The 15,673-nt window shown below is 39.8% G+C and overlaps 1 protein-coding gene across 1 annotated transcript in view; it reads left to right on the top strand.

The window, feature by feature from the left end:
• Positions 1 to 15,673, top strand: part of TPH2 (tryptophan hydroxylase 2) — a 99,786-nt gene that overhangs the window by 53,406 nt on the left and 30,707 nt on the right. Inside the window, exon 8 of the mRNA XM_011978503.1 lies at positions 7,087 to 7,213. Coding sequence (XP_011833893.1) covers positions 7,087 to 7,213 — 127 coding nt within the window. The remainder of the gene's footprint in view (positions 1 to 7,086; positions 7,214 to 15,673) is intronic.

The raw sequence follows: 15,673 nt of genomic DNA, 5'->3' as shown, positions 1-15,673 counted from the left end.
CAGACCCAAATATGAACATGGCCTAATCTCTATCCTAGAGAAACTTACTCCTTCTTAAGTGATAAAGTACCTTCTCAAAGGGCAAAACTTATTCGAGTATGATAGGCTTAGATATAAATACAATGTAATGTAATGAATAATAATACCTAACTGATGGGAACTAAGATTTTCCATGCATTCTCTTACTACATCGTTTAATAATGTAAGAGATGGCTGGGTGCGGTGGTTCACGCCTGTAATCCCAGCACTTTGGGAGGCCGAGATGGGCAGATCACCTGAGGTCAGGAGTTTGAGACCAGCCTGGCTAACATGGTAAAACCGCGTCTCTACTAAAAATACAAAAAAATTAGCTGGGTGTGGTGGTGGGTGCCTGTAATCCCAGCTACTCGGCAGGCTGAGGCAGGAGAATCTCTTGAACCCGGGAGGCGGAGCTTGCAGTGAGCTGAGATGGGGCTACTGCACTCTAACCTGGGCGATATGAGGGAAACTCCATCTCAATAAGAGAAAAAATAATATAAGAGAGAAGAAATCTTACAATCTCCATTTTATAGATGAGAAAACACTATGTCTGTGCTGTCCAATATGGTAAGATGTGGTTACCTACATTTATTAATTAAAATTAAATAAAAGTACACATTTAGTTCTTCAGTAGCACTAGTGACATTTCAAGTGTTCAGTAGACACCTGTGTCAAGTGGCTATTATATTGGATGGTACAGCTACAGAACATTTTTATTGTTGCAGACAGTCCCATTGGACAGTGCTGCTCTAAGTAATTTGCCTACAAAAGAATATGAGAGATGAACTTAACTCTGACACTAGGGTATATGCTTTTGACTGTTGTGTTATATTGCTTTCTTAATACACTGAACTCGGAGAGGTGGAGAGAAAGTTAAATATCTCTTATTTCTCCAATAAATAAGAAATACTTCAGAAATGGTGGGTTTATTAGGTCATACTTGCATTGCTATAAAAAATACCCAAGACTGGGTAATTTATAAAGAAAAGGGGTTTAATTGGCTCATGGTTCTGCAGGCTGCACAGGAAGCATAGCGGCATCTGTTTCTGGGGAGACCTCAGGAAGCTTCCAGTCATGACGGAAGGCAGAAAGGGAACAGGCACTTCACATGACAAAAGGAGGAATGAGAGAGAGAGAGTTAGAGGGAGTGTGCAACACACTTTTAAATGACCAGATCTCGGAAGAACTCACTCACTATCCTGAGGACAGCACCAAGAGGATGGTGCTAAATCATTCATGAGAAATCCACCCCCGTGATCTAGTCACCTCCCACCAGGCCCCACCTTCAACATTGGGGATTACATTTTAACATGAGATTTTGGTTGGGTACAAATATCTAAGCTATATCAGTAGGGAGCTAGTGACATACTAAACAGAATTTCCATTGCAGTCTTTCTGTGGTCCCTCTAAGAACTGGAAATTGTTTCTTTTGATGCATCAGGAAAGTTTGTACTTGCTATTTGATTGCCTTTTTCTGAAACCAGATGGTGACTTTTGCTAGGAGTTATTCTAAGATTATGCCTTGTTTACTTTTAAGCCCGAGTTCCTAATATAGCACCTGGTACAAATAGGCACACAATGAACTAAATTTTAAGAAAGACAACTATAATATCTGCCAGTCTTAAAAGAATTGTAATAAAGAAGAGAAACATCAGTGCACGCCCATGTGATTCCTAAGGGAAAAAGCAAAGAAGATTTTCTCCAGGGCAACATCCAGGTGCCCGACTTAAAAAAAAAAAAAAAAAAAGAAAAAGAAAAAAAGTGACTTTGTAGTTATACTATGATAGGAATATAAGAAGGAGTGAGCATAAGAATTGCCTAAAATCTTATCTGGGTCAGATTTTACAGTATGCTATTTTAAATCGAAACTAAAGAAACTCTGTATATGGCTCCAAAACAAGCCCTGAGAGAAAGTTGCCTCACTACCAAGTTAATTCCCCTTATCATCTTTTGCAATGAAAGCAAACCAAGTCACCTGTCTGCAATGCATCCCAGTGTGTTATCCCACATTACTTGCATTTACCCACCAAATGTTGTGTGAAAGCCGAAAAACGCACCCTATTTTGCCTCCCAGCTCATCCTCCTGCTTCCTTTTATTAATGCAAAGTTTCCACCTCTCCCACTCATCTGCCTTTCCTTCTCTTCATGATTTAGCTAAAGTGTTGGCTTCTGTGTCATTTAGAGCAAACAAAACCTATAGAAATACGTTTTAAAAGACAGATGTGCAGATTTGGGATGGGAAGCAAATGTTGGACGCTCACTCAATGCCTCGTAAAGGCTTTAATTTACACCAAAAATAAAAAGGAGTTGTTCAACATGTAGTGCAAGGAGTCAGCTTTGAAAACTGATAAGAGGAGAAAAATGCCAGACTCATTTTGAATTTGAACTTGACAACCAGAACCCTTATTTCTTCATAGCAAAATGATGGCTACTTTCTTGGACTGAGTTAAGAATTTCCCAGAGACATTTCACCGAGGCTCCTTTGTGGACCTATTTCTGCAGGCTTTAGAATCCCCCTAGCAGGGCTTATCAGAGAAGATTCCAATTTAGAGCAGCAAAAGTTTAGTGTCTGATATCAGCTCTTGCTTTTTTTTTTTTTTTTTTAATAAAAAGGAGACATGATGTTTTACAGTGTTAACAGCTTTGAAAGGTCTTGTATTTCCAGTGAACAGAGCACGTTTGTAAAAAGGACTCTAAAAAGCATTATTCAGGCAAAAATGTATCAAAGCGATAGGAGTTAAAAAGAGAAAAGTTTGCTGATGTAGAGATTGGAGGCAGCATGTGCTGACAGGTGCAATTATGGCCAAATAATTGAATCTTTTTGGAGAGATCTGGTGAGATAAGGCAATAGTCGTGAACTCACATCAGAAACCTGTTCATAATTAGATACTCAGGGGTTCGGCTGTGGATGATACAACCAAAGTAGGGATCTCAAACTACTTTACATGCAGGACCCAGTGCAGTGGCATTTGCACTTTGTAAAATAAAGTTTAATAGCATAATTTCAGCCCAGCAGACCTTAATTGGTACAGAGGTTAGAGAGAAGGTTTTTGCGGTCTGCAGTCTCCTTCAGACTACTCATAGCCTGGAACCCCTTTCTGCCCCAAAGAGTGGAGGTCACTTCAGCTTCTAAGTCCTCTGGTCTCAGAGAATCTAAAAAATGTAAACTTTTCAAAGTTAATGAATTGCTTTTATTAGTAATGTTAAAAATCTTTGCTCTCTGGTTGAAGAATTTCCAGGCACTTCAATTTCCTTTGTCTACATGTACCTTAGCCAAAGACAGTGGGATAGAGAACAATATGGTGTTTATTTCTGAGAATGTTTCACCAAAGACATAAAATGTAATAACCTTGTTCTTGGTCTTGAAATACAGGTGCTCAAAGCCTTGGCCCCATGACATACTGTGTCCACACTTTGTTCAGGAATCTGAAGGGAAGGTCTTTCTCAGGGTCTCTGCATGGAAATGGAGCTGAGAAGGGGGCACAAGCTAGCAAAATACAGCATAATCATTTCTACTTGTGATAGAGCAAAGGGTATATCTGAGGTTCCATTAATAATTCTGCTAGACATCTCGCTTCAGGCTTTCATTCTTAATGAAACAATATAACTCACTCTGCCGTATTGTATGATTCTTTTCTTCCAAATTTATAACTTCTTTTATCCTCTTCTTTGTGTAGTTAGATTACTTTGTCATTGTGATGGTATTAAAGGTTCTTAAGTTGGCTAGTGAGTTATAGGTTTCTGATAATGACATCTTAACACTCAGGTGATAGCTCCTTTTTCTACCATGGAGAACTGACTCCTGAATGTCTTTGGATCTCTAGTATTTTCCTAACTGCTAACTTTTCACCTTACCTTCTACCAGTAAGCTTTTGGACTCCATTAGTATCTAAGTAGACAGAAGACTGTCTTTTGGATTGGCCTTCTTCAAGTATTTAACAAGTTCAAAGGTAAATTCCGTATTGCACCAAGCATCTAACACCACTGTAGCTTTGACCTACCCTATTCTCTTCTTACGTTATGAAGCATTTAGCACAGTGCCTGGCTCATAGTAAGCATTCACTATAATTGTTACTTTAGTTTCTGCTCATCTTGTTTATGCAATGAGAGAATATTCATCATCTTCAGTATTTTCTTGGAGTTGACATAGTGACTAATTTAAAATTATTGTTGCCACATCTTTTGCCTGGATCAGTGGGAGCTCTTTAGCATTTACATCATGAGCTACAATGGAGGTTTTCAGATTTTTCCATGGTGGGTTACTTGATCTTAATTCCAAAATTGGCGCAGGCGGCATGACCTTTTAAAAAATTGATCAGAAGAATGAGTCCATAGGGTCCACTCCCGGCTTAGAAGTATTGGACTTCTAACTGAATCAAATGCACATGGAGAAGGAATTAGTTACCCATCTACCTCTCAGTCACCACCTTTCATTATTCTTCAGTATCATGATGTAATTTTAGTGGGATTAAACTTGAGCAGCTCTCAATTACATAATCACATTCAGTTGTAGTTTTAAGTACTGGTTGCTTGAAGCTTGCTAGGAGAGCTCCTAGAGTCATCAGTTATGACAGTGAATCTCAGCCCTGGCTGTGTCTTATTATTCACCTGGTGAGAGTTTAAAAAAAATGCTCAGGTTTATCTCAGGGAGCCTGATTGAATTAGTCTAAGGCAGGGCCTAGTCATTTGGTATTTTTAAAACACTGCTCAAGTGATTTGGAAAGTTGAGAAGCACTGAGTTGGAGGAAAAGAGACTTAGGAAATACTGACTACATTTCTTACTTGCGCTAGCTAGCTTGACTAAACTCTCTTCCTACGGCCTAAGCTATGTACGCCCCAGCCCCTTTCTTGCTTACACCATATCTACAAATTGAAACAACAGAGAGCTGAAAGAGTGTAGGTTTGGAGTTCAAAAAATTTGATTTCGAACCTTGTCTCTGGGCTGGGTGCAGTGGCTCATGCCTATAATTCCAGCATTTTGGGAGGCCGGGGTGGGAGGATTGCTTGAGGTCAGAAGTTCAAGACCAGCCTGGGCAACATCGTGAGGAACCCACCCCAACTTCCACCCCTGACATTTCTACAAAAAATTAGCCAGGTGTGGTGGCATGTGCCTGTAGTCCCAACTGCTTGAGGGGCTGAGGTGGGAGGATTGCTTGAGCCCACGAGGTCCAGGCTGCAATGAGCTGTGATTGCACTACTGTCCTCTAGCCTGGGCAACAAAGGGAGATCCTGATTAAAAGAAAAGAATTGTCTCTGTCTTTGCTAAAAATGTGGTAGCTTAGGAAAAGATTCTTAGATTTACTAAATTTTAGCTTCCTCATTTGTTAAATTGGAATAATAAAGCTTCTCTTATTTATATTTATTATTCCTTTATAAAACACGTAAGGAAAGGTTCAGTCACCAATGTGACTTGAAAACATTTAGCACATTACCGAGTACATAGTAGGAGCTCAGTATATTCTCTCTCTCTTCTTTATTTTTCATTTCTTCATATGTAAAATGAAGGGCTTGGATTACATTTAAATGCCCCTATACCCTGAAATCCAGTGCATCTGCTTCTTTGCCATAAGCAATGCGATTGAAGAATAACAACCTCATATTCCTTTTTTAAAAAAAAAAAACAAATTCAGTTCAGTTCATGTACAAAAAAGGAAGTTATTGACACAGTTGACAAGGGATGAATTTGGAGTTTGTTTCAGTATCCTGTTCACTATTCTCAATTGGCTGCCCTTTCAACCTGCTCTCTATGAAGTAACTGGCCAAGGTTGGGGATATGGTTTGGATTGTGAGAATAAGACTTTTTGATTGAGTGATTGAGTGATGCTATCTATTTTATGTGGGCATCAATCTTGGCCCTTGACCGTCATTCATTTGCTTCAACTGTGTGACCATCCAACATACTTTATAATTGTGATAATGATAGCACCTGGTATTTGTATTCTAGCACCTATTTGAAGTGATAGATTTCAGAGGAGTACAAGTGAAATCAAAAATATCTTTTAATTACTACCTAGGTAATTGGTGTTTTTTTTGGTCAGTAATTTAAAATGTTCCTGCATCTCAATCCATTCCCAGACAACCATAGGGTAATTCATTCCATTACAGCTTGGTATCATGGAACAGTTCATTATTCATGGCAATGACTCAGGAAGGCATCTGCCTTGTATTGTTGTGAAAGATACCTGTCTTTTGCCCACTTATCTGGCTCCAAATGAAAGCTCAGACAAATGAGAGGGGTTCCAGGCTTCTATTATTACCTAGTTCAGGCTAACCAAAGCAGAGAACTGGGAGATTCTTATAGTGTGTTATCACGAGAAAGTTGCTTATATTAGAGGTATAAATCATCTACTGGAAAAGCTACTTTGATGTTGATGACAATAGAATCCTCTCCCGTTACCCATTGCCTGGCAAAGTGTAACAGAGTTGCAGTACAACTTAAGGGTTAACAGCAAAAGTTTAAAAATCATGACAAATTGGATTCCAATTTTGCCTTCCTCACTATCTATGGCAAGAAACAGCAATTTTTTTTCTGTAAAGGGTCAGCTAATTAATTATTTTGGTCTCAGTCACAACTACTCAACTCTGCAGTGTGGTCAAAAGCGCCACAGGTAATACACAAGTGAATGGGCATGGCTATATTCAAGAAAAACTTTTTTTTACAAAAACAGGCAATGGAACAGATTTGGACCATGGCTGTTGTTTTCCTATCCGTGATCTACAGGATCCTGTGCTAACAAGTTACTTCAATTCTCTAAGGTTATTTTGAGAATAAAAGAGATAATGCATACAACAAAACACCTACCATGTACTTGGCATATAGTAAGAACTTGAAAATGGTAGTTGCTTTTATGTTATTAAAATATTATATATCATATGTTTTAATTGCTGTTGATTATGAGATGCACTGGGATTTCAGACATATTAAAATGATTAAAAAGTCCAAGGATTGATGAACTATAGTAACTAATTAATTATAGTGACAAGGTCTTATTTAGGATTTTAAGTTGTGTTCTACCAGTGGTAATTTAAAGCTTCTTATACAACATGTCTTTGTGATGTCTTTGTCAGAGACACATGCCATGAACTCTTGGGACATGTTCCACTACTTGCGGATCCTAAGTTTGCTCAGTTTTCACAAGAAATAGGTCTGGCGTCTCTGGGAGCATCAGATGAAGATGTTCAGAAACTAGCCACGGTGAGTTCATTTTCAACTTAAAACCAGTTATATTTATGTCTATTTGTAAGGTAAAGAAAGCTTCAGGGTTATTGACTATGAGTTATCGGTAAATTTTCTGGAGAAAGCATGGTGAACTTACCTTTTCCTGTGTTGTATTCTTTTGAAGCACAATGAGTTCTCAGCTTATTGACCACCAAAACATTTGTATTTTATCATTCTTGTTCAGGGGTCAGCTAGAGATAAAGGGCTAGATAGTAAACATATTAGGTTTGTGGGTTGTAAGGTCTCTGTCAGAATTACTCAGCTCAGCCACTGTGGTATGAAAGCAGCCACAGACAACAAAAAAGTAAATGAGTGTGACTGTGTCCCAATAAAACTTTATTTATAAAAACTGGTAGTGGGCCAGATTTATCCTGTGTGCTGTGGTTTGCTGACCCTCACAGAAATATTAGTAATAGTAAAAGGCATGCATTTATGATAAAGTAGGGGTTGCCCCTAAAACTATCTCTGATTATTCTAGATGGTTGTAGTCAGACATAATTTGAGTCAACAACCAGTAAGATACTCAGGCTCAACAATTATTCTAAGTACAAAGCCAGAAAAATATTTAATGGATGTTATAGTATCTTCCTAAAACTGAAGTTCTTCTGAAAACAAGCAATATGAGAGGAAAGGTCTAATGTTGGCTGCTACCTTTAAGATGCTGAAGGACCAGATCTAGCATGCTCATATGCCTTACCCTAGCTCCATTTCTAAGGGTCCAGGAAGAGAAAAAGCAGTTTTAGCCAACCCATTACCTACAGGGACCAGTCAGTTAGCCTAGTGAGCAAAACCACCAGGGGATGAAAAATGTGTTCTTAAATTGTATGTATTCAGCACAGGTACACAACAGTGGCATATTTGATATACAGGAATATTCTTCATTTCCGCTCAGAAATAAGTTTTCTCCTGGATTTCTTGAAAACACACAGATCTTTCAGTACATCTTTTGTTTCCTACTTTTGATAAAGATATAGGAACTGGGAAATATTTCTCAACTAAAAGTTAAATAGCAATGCAGAAGCCATCTAAATGGCAAGGACCTCTGGGGTCAGTATGGAGATGAATAGTCTCTGGTGGTGGCTGTGGTGGACGAGGGACAGCGTGTCTCTTGTATGGCAGGTGCTCAGCTTCCACTGCTTGTTGCCAGAGGTGGGATGCAGGACTTTGTGTTGCTAGAAATCTCATAAATTTTTTTAGAGAGACTGGCAATCTAGATTTCTAAATGAAATGTAATGATTTTTAAACGTTGGCTTAATAAAAAAAATCCCACTATTATGAGCTGAAGAAAATATATTTGTAGACTGAATCTAGATCTTGACTTCCAATGTGTAACTTCTGGTATAAGGATTGTATCTCATGTATATTGGCTATCCATCATGATATAATAAATTATCTCAAAGCTTAGTGGCTTAAAACAACAAACATCTGTTATATCATAATTTCTATGGTTGGAAATTTGAAAGCAGCTTAGCTGAGTGGTTCTGGCTCAGGGACTCTCAGGAGGTTGTAGTCAAGATGCTGGCTGGGCCTGTAATTGTCTGAAGGTTTGGGAATTGGCTTCCAAAATGGCTCACTCATGTGGCTATTGGCAGGAGGCCTCAGTTCCACACTGTGTGCGTCTCTCCTTAGGCTACTTATGGCATGGCCACTGGCATCCTCCACAAGTGATGAGAGAGAGTGAGAGCAAGGAGAAAGCTGTGATATCTTTTGTGGCTTGATCAGATGCTGTTCACATTGGCCATATTCTGTTCATTAGAAGGGACTCATTTCAGCCCACACTCAACTGGAGTGGAATTAGTTTTCACCATTTGGAAAAAGGATTGGCAAAGTATTTGTGGATATATTTTAAAACCACCATATCGTGAGTTGTTAGTTCTGAAACCTTGGTTCTGGTTTTAAATGCCTTGTTTTGGAACCTTTTCTGTGCCTTTCAGACTTGCCTTGACATTTTCTGGTTTCATTCTTTGACTCCCTTCCGTCTATACCCTTGATCATGGAGCAAAATATATTGCTCACTTGTCTGACTTTGAATAGCCATAAACTGATACTCGATGGCCAGGCTGTGTGGAGCTGACTTGTGTGCGTGTATGTGTGTGTGCATGTGTGCATGTGAACATGTGCATCCAAATAGAGGAGAAGAAGAAAAGCAGGAGTTTATGAATGTAAATGTAGGTGGATCCTCGTGAGTGCTGTTAATCCTTTTTTTGTTTTATTTTTATTATTAGTATTTTTTTGAGACAGAGTCTCCCTCTGTTGCCCAGGCTGGAGTGCAGTGGTGCAATCTCGACTCACTGCAAGCTCCGCCCCCCAGGTTCATGCCATTCTCCTGCCTCAGCCTCCTGAGTAGCTGGGACTACAGGCGCCCGCTACCATGCCTGGCTAATATTTTTTTTGTATTTTTAGTGGAGATAGGGTTTCACTGTGTTAGCCAGGATGGTCTCCATCTCCTGACCTCATGATCGGCCTGCCTCGGCCTCCCAGAGTGCTGGGATTACAGGCGTGAGCCACCGCGCCTAGCCTGTTAATCTCTTTTTAAAAAGCAGTGACATGAATACTGTTTTATTGTCCTTTATTTTTATAGTCCATCAAATTATGATTAATTAATTCCATCATTCAAATTACACTTATAAGGAATATGACATTGTCCTCCCCACTTTTTGGAAAATTATAGCTTATATCGACAAAACAGATTTTTTAAGAGGAAGTTTGTACTGAATCTTTAAAGATGAGAAAAGATAGTCAAGTGGAGAAGAGTGAAAGAGGGAATAGAGGAATCTGATTATTCTGACTAGTTTCAGTCAGAATAATCTCTCCGGTTTGGCAGGGCTGTGTTCCTTTATGGGGGCTCTGGGGCATGATCCGTTTTGTTGCTTTTTCCACCTTCTTGAGGCGGTCTTCATTCTTTGGCTCATGGCTTTCTTCATTCCTCTTTAAAGCCAGCAACGCTGCATCTCTTCGATCTTGTTTCTGTCGTCACATCTCTCTCTCTCACTGACCAAGACTGAGAAAGGTCCTGTGCTTCTAAGGGCTTCTGTGATTAGATTGGGCCTACCCGGATAATTTATGATAATCTTCCCGTCTCTCTATGTGTGGCCATCATCAACATCTGCAAAGGTAACATATTCACAGGTTCTGGGGATTAGGGCATCAAAATCTTTATAGGATCATTACTCTTTGTTTCTACTTTTACACTTTCTGGAAAAAACGAATACTCATACCTTGAAATCTATTTTACTAGGCCAGCAATTTGTAGGATGAGTAAGTTTTCTTTAGGAGCTTACATTCCTTAGGATAATTCCAACACTCTTGGCCTTGGGTTGCTTGAGCTCCAACAGCTAAAAACACTTCCATCTGGTAGAGAACATTAGGCCATTAATCATGTTTCACCATCTCTCTTTCTCTCCCTCTCTCTTTTATTGTCCTTTCCCTGAAATGTACCTGCTTTTTTGCAAAAGTCAATTTAAGCTACCAGGTATTCTTTAAATGGCTAAAGGATCCTAGCTACCATGAGGTAGGGACAGGGGAAAAAAAAGAGCTGGTAGTTTCTTCAAGAAACTCACAGTCTAGTACTCCAAAATACAAAAAGCCCAGAGTCAATATTATTTTTTATTTATATACGTGAGTAGTTATGTAGAAGAAATGGATTTAGCTGAATATTCACCGTGTGTGAGTGAGTTCTGAGTTCAGTGTTGGAGGCTGGGCTTCAGGATAGGGGGCAGGAGCCGGAAGAGATGGTCTTCTCTGTATAGGTCATGGGTAGGAAGGATCAAGTGTCCACCAAGGAGGTCAACCTACCTGCAGTCTTATGATGATTTTGAAAGCTTAAAAAAAAGCGTAAACTTGCAAAGGACTTAACATAAACACTTTAAATGCAGTGAAGAATTTGGGATGGAGTAGGGTTGGGTGTTTGCCTCACCATGGTTTTGCCTGATTCACTCATTTCTCTTTTCTTTATATTGCTTGAGCTCCCACCCCAACTCACTCTGACTTTCTCTCTCTCATGAACCTTCCAGTTCCAAATTTTCCCAATTCTATAGACTGCCCATTTACTTCAAATAGTGTTTTGCAGACCAAAGAGAAATTTGGAAGGCTTTTTCTGTATTATGTGGAGAGTATGGAGGAGGATAACCTCATACAGTGTGAGGAGGCTAAGGGAGATTGTTCCTGAGATGATACTAAAACTGCTATTGACTTCAAGAGCCACATACCATCCATCAGTTAAGAACAAAGTGAATAGAAAATTGCCAGAAGATAGTCTTGGGGGAAAACACACACACACACACACACACAGATTCCAACCAGGCAATTTCAAAGTAAGCCCTGGCATAAATAACCTGTTGGATACCATGCATATTAATGAACCTCAAGCCATATACTGAAACTAGAAGGCAAATTTAAAGACCCACTTGCAGAAACAAAAAGTTTAAGAGCTCAGGTCTTACTGGCAGGGATAAAAAGTCCATGGCAGGGGGATAGTGGTAGCTAGCAAGGCCAGAGGAGAAATAGAGGTATTATTAGCTGATTTCCTCCAAGTTGTTGACATTAAGTCTTCTGAAGAAGTAGAGGAAAATGAGCAATGAGATGCACCAAAGGAGAAAAATCTATAGAGAGGACAAATGGAAAGCCATGGAAATCACTATTTATGCAGAACAATGAGACAGGCCATATTACTCTTTGACTCTAGGTGAGATTTATATTATTAATGACTCTGTTTCTATAGTGCCTGTTTTTCCTTTTTTAGTGAATTTAAGCACTTAGGAAAAAGAGAGTCATGCCTAGTGAAAGCAGACACGTAATAACTTTCTGTGATGTACTATCAACAAATCCATCTAAAGAAGAAAATAACCTCCGCTAGGACTAATCGGCAATGCCAAACTCTTTGTCCAAAGCAGCTTTTGAACTTCTTGGTCTGATTTTCCAAGGTACTAGACTATATTGCCTATGGCTACTCTATCTCCTTGCTATATTTCTATAGAATATTTATTTTGACATTTTAATAGTGCTCAGTTTTGAGAATAAAGCTATCTCTGCTGTTTAATGGGGGCAATGGTTTCTATGCCCCGAGAACCATTTAAATGAACTCTTTTGTATCTGAAGAAATTGATGACAATACTTAGAAAATGTATTTCAAGTGCATTGTTATACATGTAAATAAATTGCCCTCTGGTGGGTAATAAATAAGACCACTGGTTGTGGCAGCATTACTCTCTTCATACTCATCATGGCTGTCCAAGGTCTGTGTGTGATAGATATGCAAAAATATTCCCAATAAAGGCTGCTTAGAGTGTGTTATACTTTTGAGACCAGCTATTTACCACTGTAGCACTAGTGGAAGTGAATTTAATAGATTAGTGTGTATGTTAGGAGTGGTAAACTTAAATGTTACTTCAGTGGCCAGCTAGGTAGCACACACGTGTGAAACAGCCTGATATAAGAAAATAAGGAGTATTAGAGCATGTGGACAACTGGAGAATATATATTATGCTAAAGGGCTTCAAATTCAAAAACTGAAACAAGACAAAATGTTCTTTGGCTGCGAGTGGTGTCTGCAAAAAGCTGAAACAGAACTACAAGGCTCTCAATTCTCTGTCCTTGTATCTACAGTTAAATTCTACCTTAGACTAGACCATCCTTGAGGGACAAGCCCATGCTAGATTCTTCTTTATATCACATTGCACATTCTCAATTACTGTTTTCTGGACAGCACAATATTTTTCCTAAGAAAAGACAGCGATTACAGTGTTCAGTAGAGATAAGTATCTTATTGCAGTTGAGAGGTGACTGCTTGTGAGTTATAACTTTAAACCTGTTACAAACAACGACTCTCATACATATGCACTGAACATGTGTCAAATATTTATTTAAAACCCATTAATGAGGGAAAAGCAGGATGGTAAATCTAGCTCAAAGAAGAATTTGAGGAACCAAGAATATATAGTCACTGAAGGAAAGAATCTTGAAATAAGATGCAAAATGGTTAATGTTCTGCAGGGCAATAAAACTATAACCTTGAGGTTGTCTTTTCTACTGGGCAGAAATTATTTGCATGTCTAGTGGACAAAATAATTTGCAATTTATCGATCTTCACAAATTAACATTGAGCTTTACAGTCTGTGGACCCTAATAAATAGGAAGTCAGACAAAGATTATATCCCTTGGATCAGTGCTTCTCAAACTGTGTTGTATATGAAGTAACCTGAGGATCGTGTTAAAATGCAGATTCTGATAGAGTGGGTCTGGAGTGAGGCCTGAGACTCGGCACCTGACAGATCTCACATGATGCTGATGCTGCAGGTTCAAGGACTACACTTTGGTAGCAGGAAGGGTGGGTGACATTTTAGACATGCAGATCCATTAGACAATAGGAGAGTATGTCTTTCAAAAGGCACATAGTAATCTTTCATCCTTATTTCCATATTTTGCCTGATTTTCTAACAACTGGATGAACAGGATATCACCAGATAAATATCATGCAGTATGAGATGAGTGTATTTATGACTTATTGAAGCCCTGTAAACAGACCTTTGCATCTATGAGAGCCACGTCATTGCTTCTGTTTTGTGTCTCTGCTCTCATCCTCTTCTGTCTGCTGTTTTTCCATACGACTTACATTATTTATTTTTATACAAATACACAAACAGAAATTTACTGATCAGATGAATTTAGGAACTAGTCCCTGAAATATATTGATTTCCCTTCCCCCAAATGTTAGAAAATGTAAAGGGGCATCTTTTGTCAAACAGTACAACCCATCCTATGATGCAGATGGCTTCAATTCAGTCTATTCATTTCTCATATCATAAAGGCATTTGAAACAGACAAAGCTGTGAATCATCTGTAGGGGAAAGCAATCAGTATGAATACACCACAGATGTTTCCAAAGCAGAATAAATCGGCCTCTGGCCCAGTTGGAAGTTTTCCTCCACAAGAGTTTTAGGTGATCCATTCAGTTCTGTCAACCCTGAAACATGGTTACCTTCACTTTCTAATTGAAGGATTTCTGTTACTGGGTCTTGGTAATGCTGATGAGAGGAGTCTTGGCTAAGGGTAATGAGGGAATAAGGAGTCTTTCCCAGAACCGGTTCCTGGAATGTTAGACTTATGGCCTTATGAAATGGTATTATGAGTTCTGTAAAAGGAGGGACCCATGGGCAAATGTATTTGGACAGCACTAGCTTAAATAAACAGCTTCGTGTTTTTTTTCTTTTTTTTTTTTTTTTTTGAGACAGAGTTCTCTCTTGTTACTCAGGCTGGAGTGCATGGTGCAATCTTGGCTCACTGCAACCTCCCTCCGCCTCCCAGGTTCAAGCGATTCTCCGGCTCAGCCTCCCAAGTAACTGAGATTACAGGCTTGCGACATCAGGTCCAGCTAATTTTGTTTTTCTTTTTTTGTTTTTGTTTTTGTTTTTTTTTTTTGAGACAGAGTCTTTCTCTGTCACCTAGGCTGGAGTGCAGTGGCGTGATCTCGGTTCACTGCAAGCTCCGCCTCCCGGGTTCACACCATTCTCCTGCCTCAGCCTCCTCGGCAGCTGGGACTATAGGCGCACGCTGCCATGCCTGGCTATTTTTTTTGTATTTTTAATAGAGACGGGGTTTCACCGTGTTAGCCGGGATGGTCTCGATCTCCTGACCTTGTGATCCACCAGCCTCAGCCTCCCAAAGTGCTGGAATTACAGGTGTGAGCCACTGCGCCCGGCGTAATTTTGTATTTTTCAGTAGAGATGAGGTTTGAGGTTTCACCATGTTGGTCAGGCTGGTCTCAAACTCCTGACCTCAGGTGACCCACCTGCCTCAGCCTCCCAAAGTGCTGGGATTAAAGCAGGCATGAGCCACTACGCCCAGTTTAGACCCAGCTAATTTTTCTTTTAATTTTTTTCTGTAGATATGGGTCTTGCTATGTTTCCCAGGTTGGTCTTGAACTCCTGGCCTCAGGTGATCCTCCTGCCTTGGCCTCCCACAGTGCTGGATTATAGGCATGAGCTACTGCACCCTGCCTGTAATCCCAGCATTTTGGGAGGCTGAAGTGGACAGACTGCTTGAGACCAGCCTGGGCAACATAGTGAAACCCCATCTCTGCAAAAAAATTCAAAAATTAGCCAAGCATGGTGGCACGCCCTGTGGTCCCAGCTACTCGGGAAGCTGAGGCTGGAGAATCGCTTGAGCCTAGGAGGCGGAGGTTGCAGTGAGCCAAGATAGCACCACTGCACTCCAGCCCAGGTGAAGTAGCAAGACCCTGTTTCAAAAATAATAATAGTCATAATAAAATTAAAAGAAGAAAGCTCTCAAAAGGGCCGGGCGCGGTGGCTCACACCTGTAATACTGGCACTTTGGGAGGCCGAGGCGGGCAGATCACGAGGTCAGGAGATCGAGACCATCTTGGCTAACACGGTGAAACCCCATCTCTACTAAAAATACAAAAAGTCAGCCGGGCGTGGT

Source organism: Mandrillus leucophaeus, unplaced genomic scaffold (genome assembly GCF_000951045.1).
Source record: "Mandrillus leucophaeus isolate KB7577 unplaced genomic scaffold, Mleu.le_1.0 Scaffold196, whole genome shotgun sequence".
Taxonomy (NCBI): Eukaryota; Metazoa; Chordata; class Mammalia; order Primates; family Cercopithecidae; genus Mandrillus; species Mandrillus leucophaeus.
The sequence above is the reverse complement of the archived record's forward strand: the minus strand, read 5'-3'. Positions and strand labels throughout refer to the sequence as shown.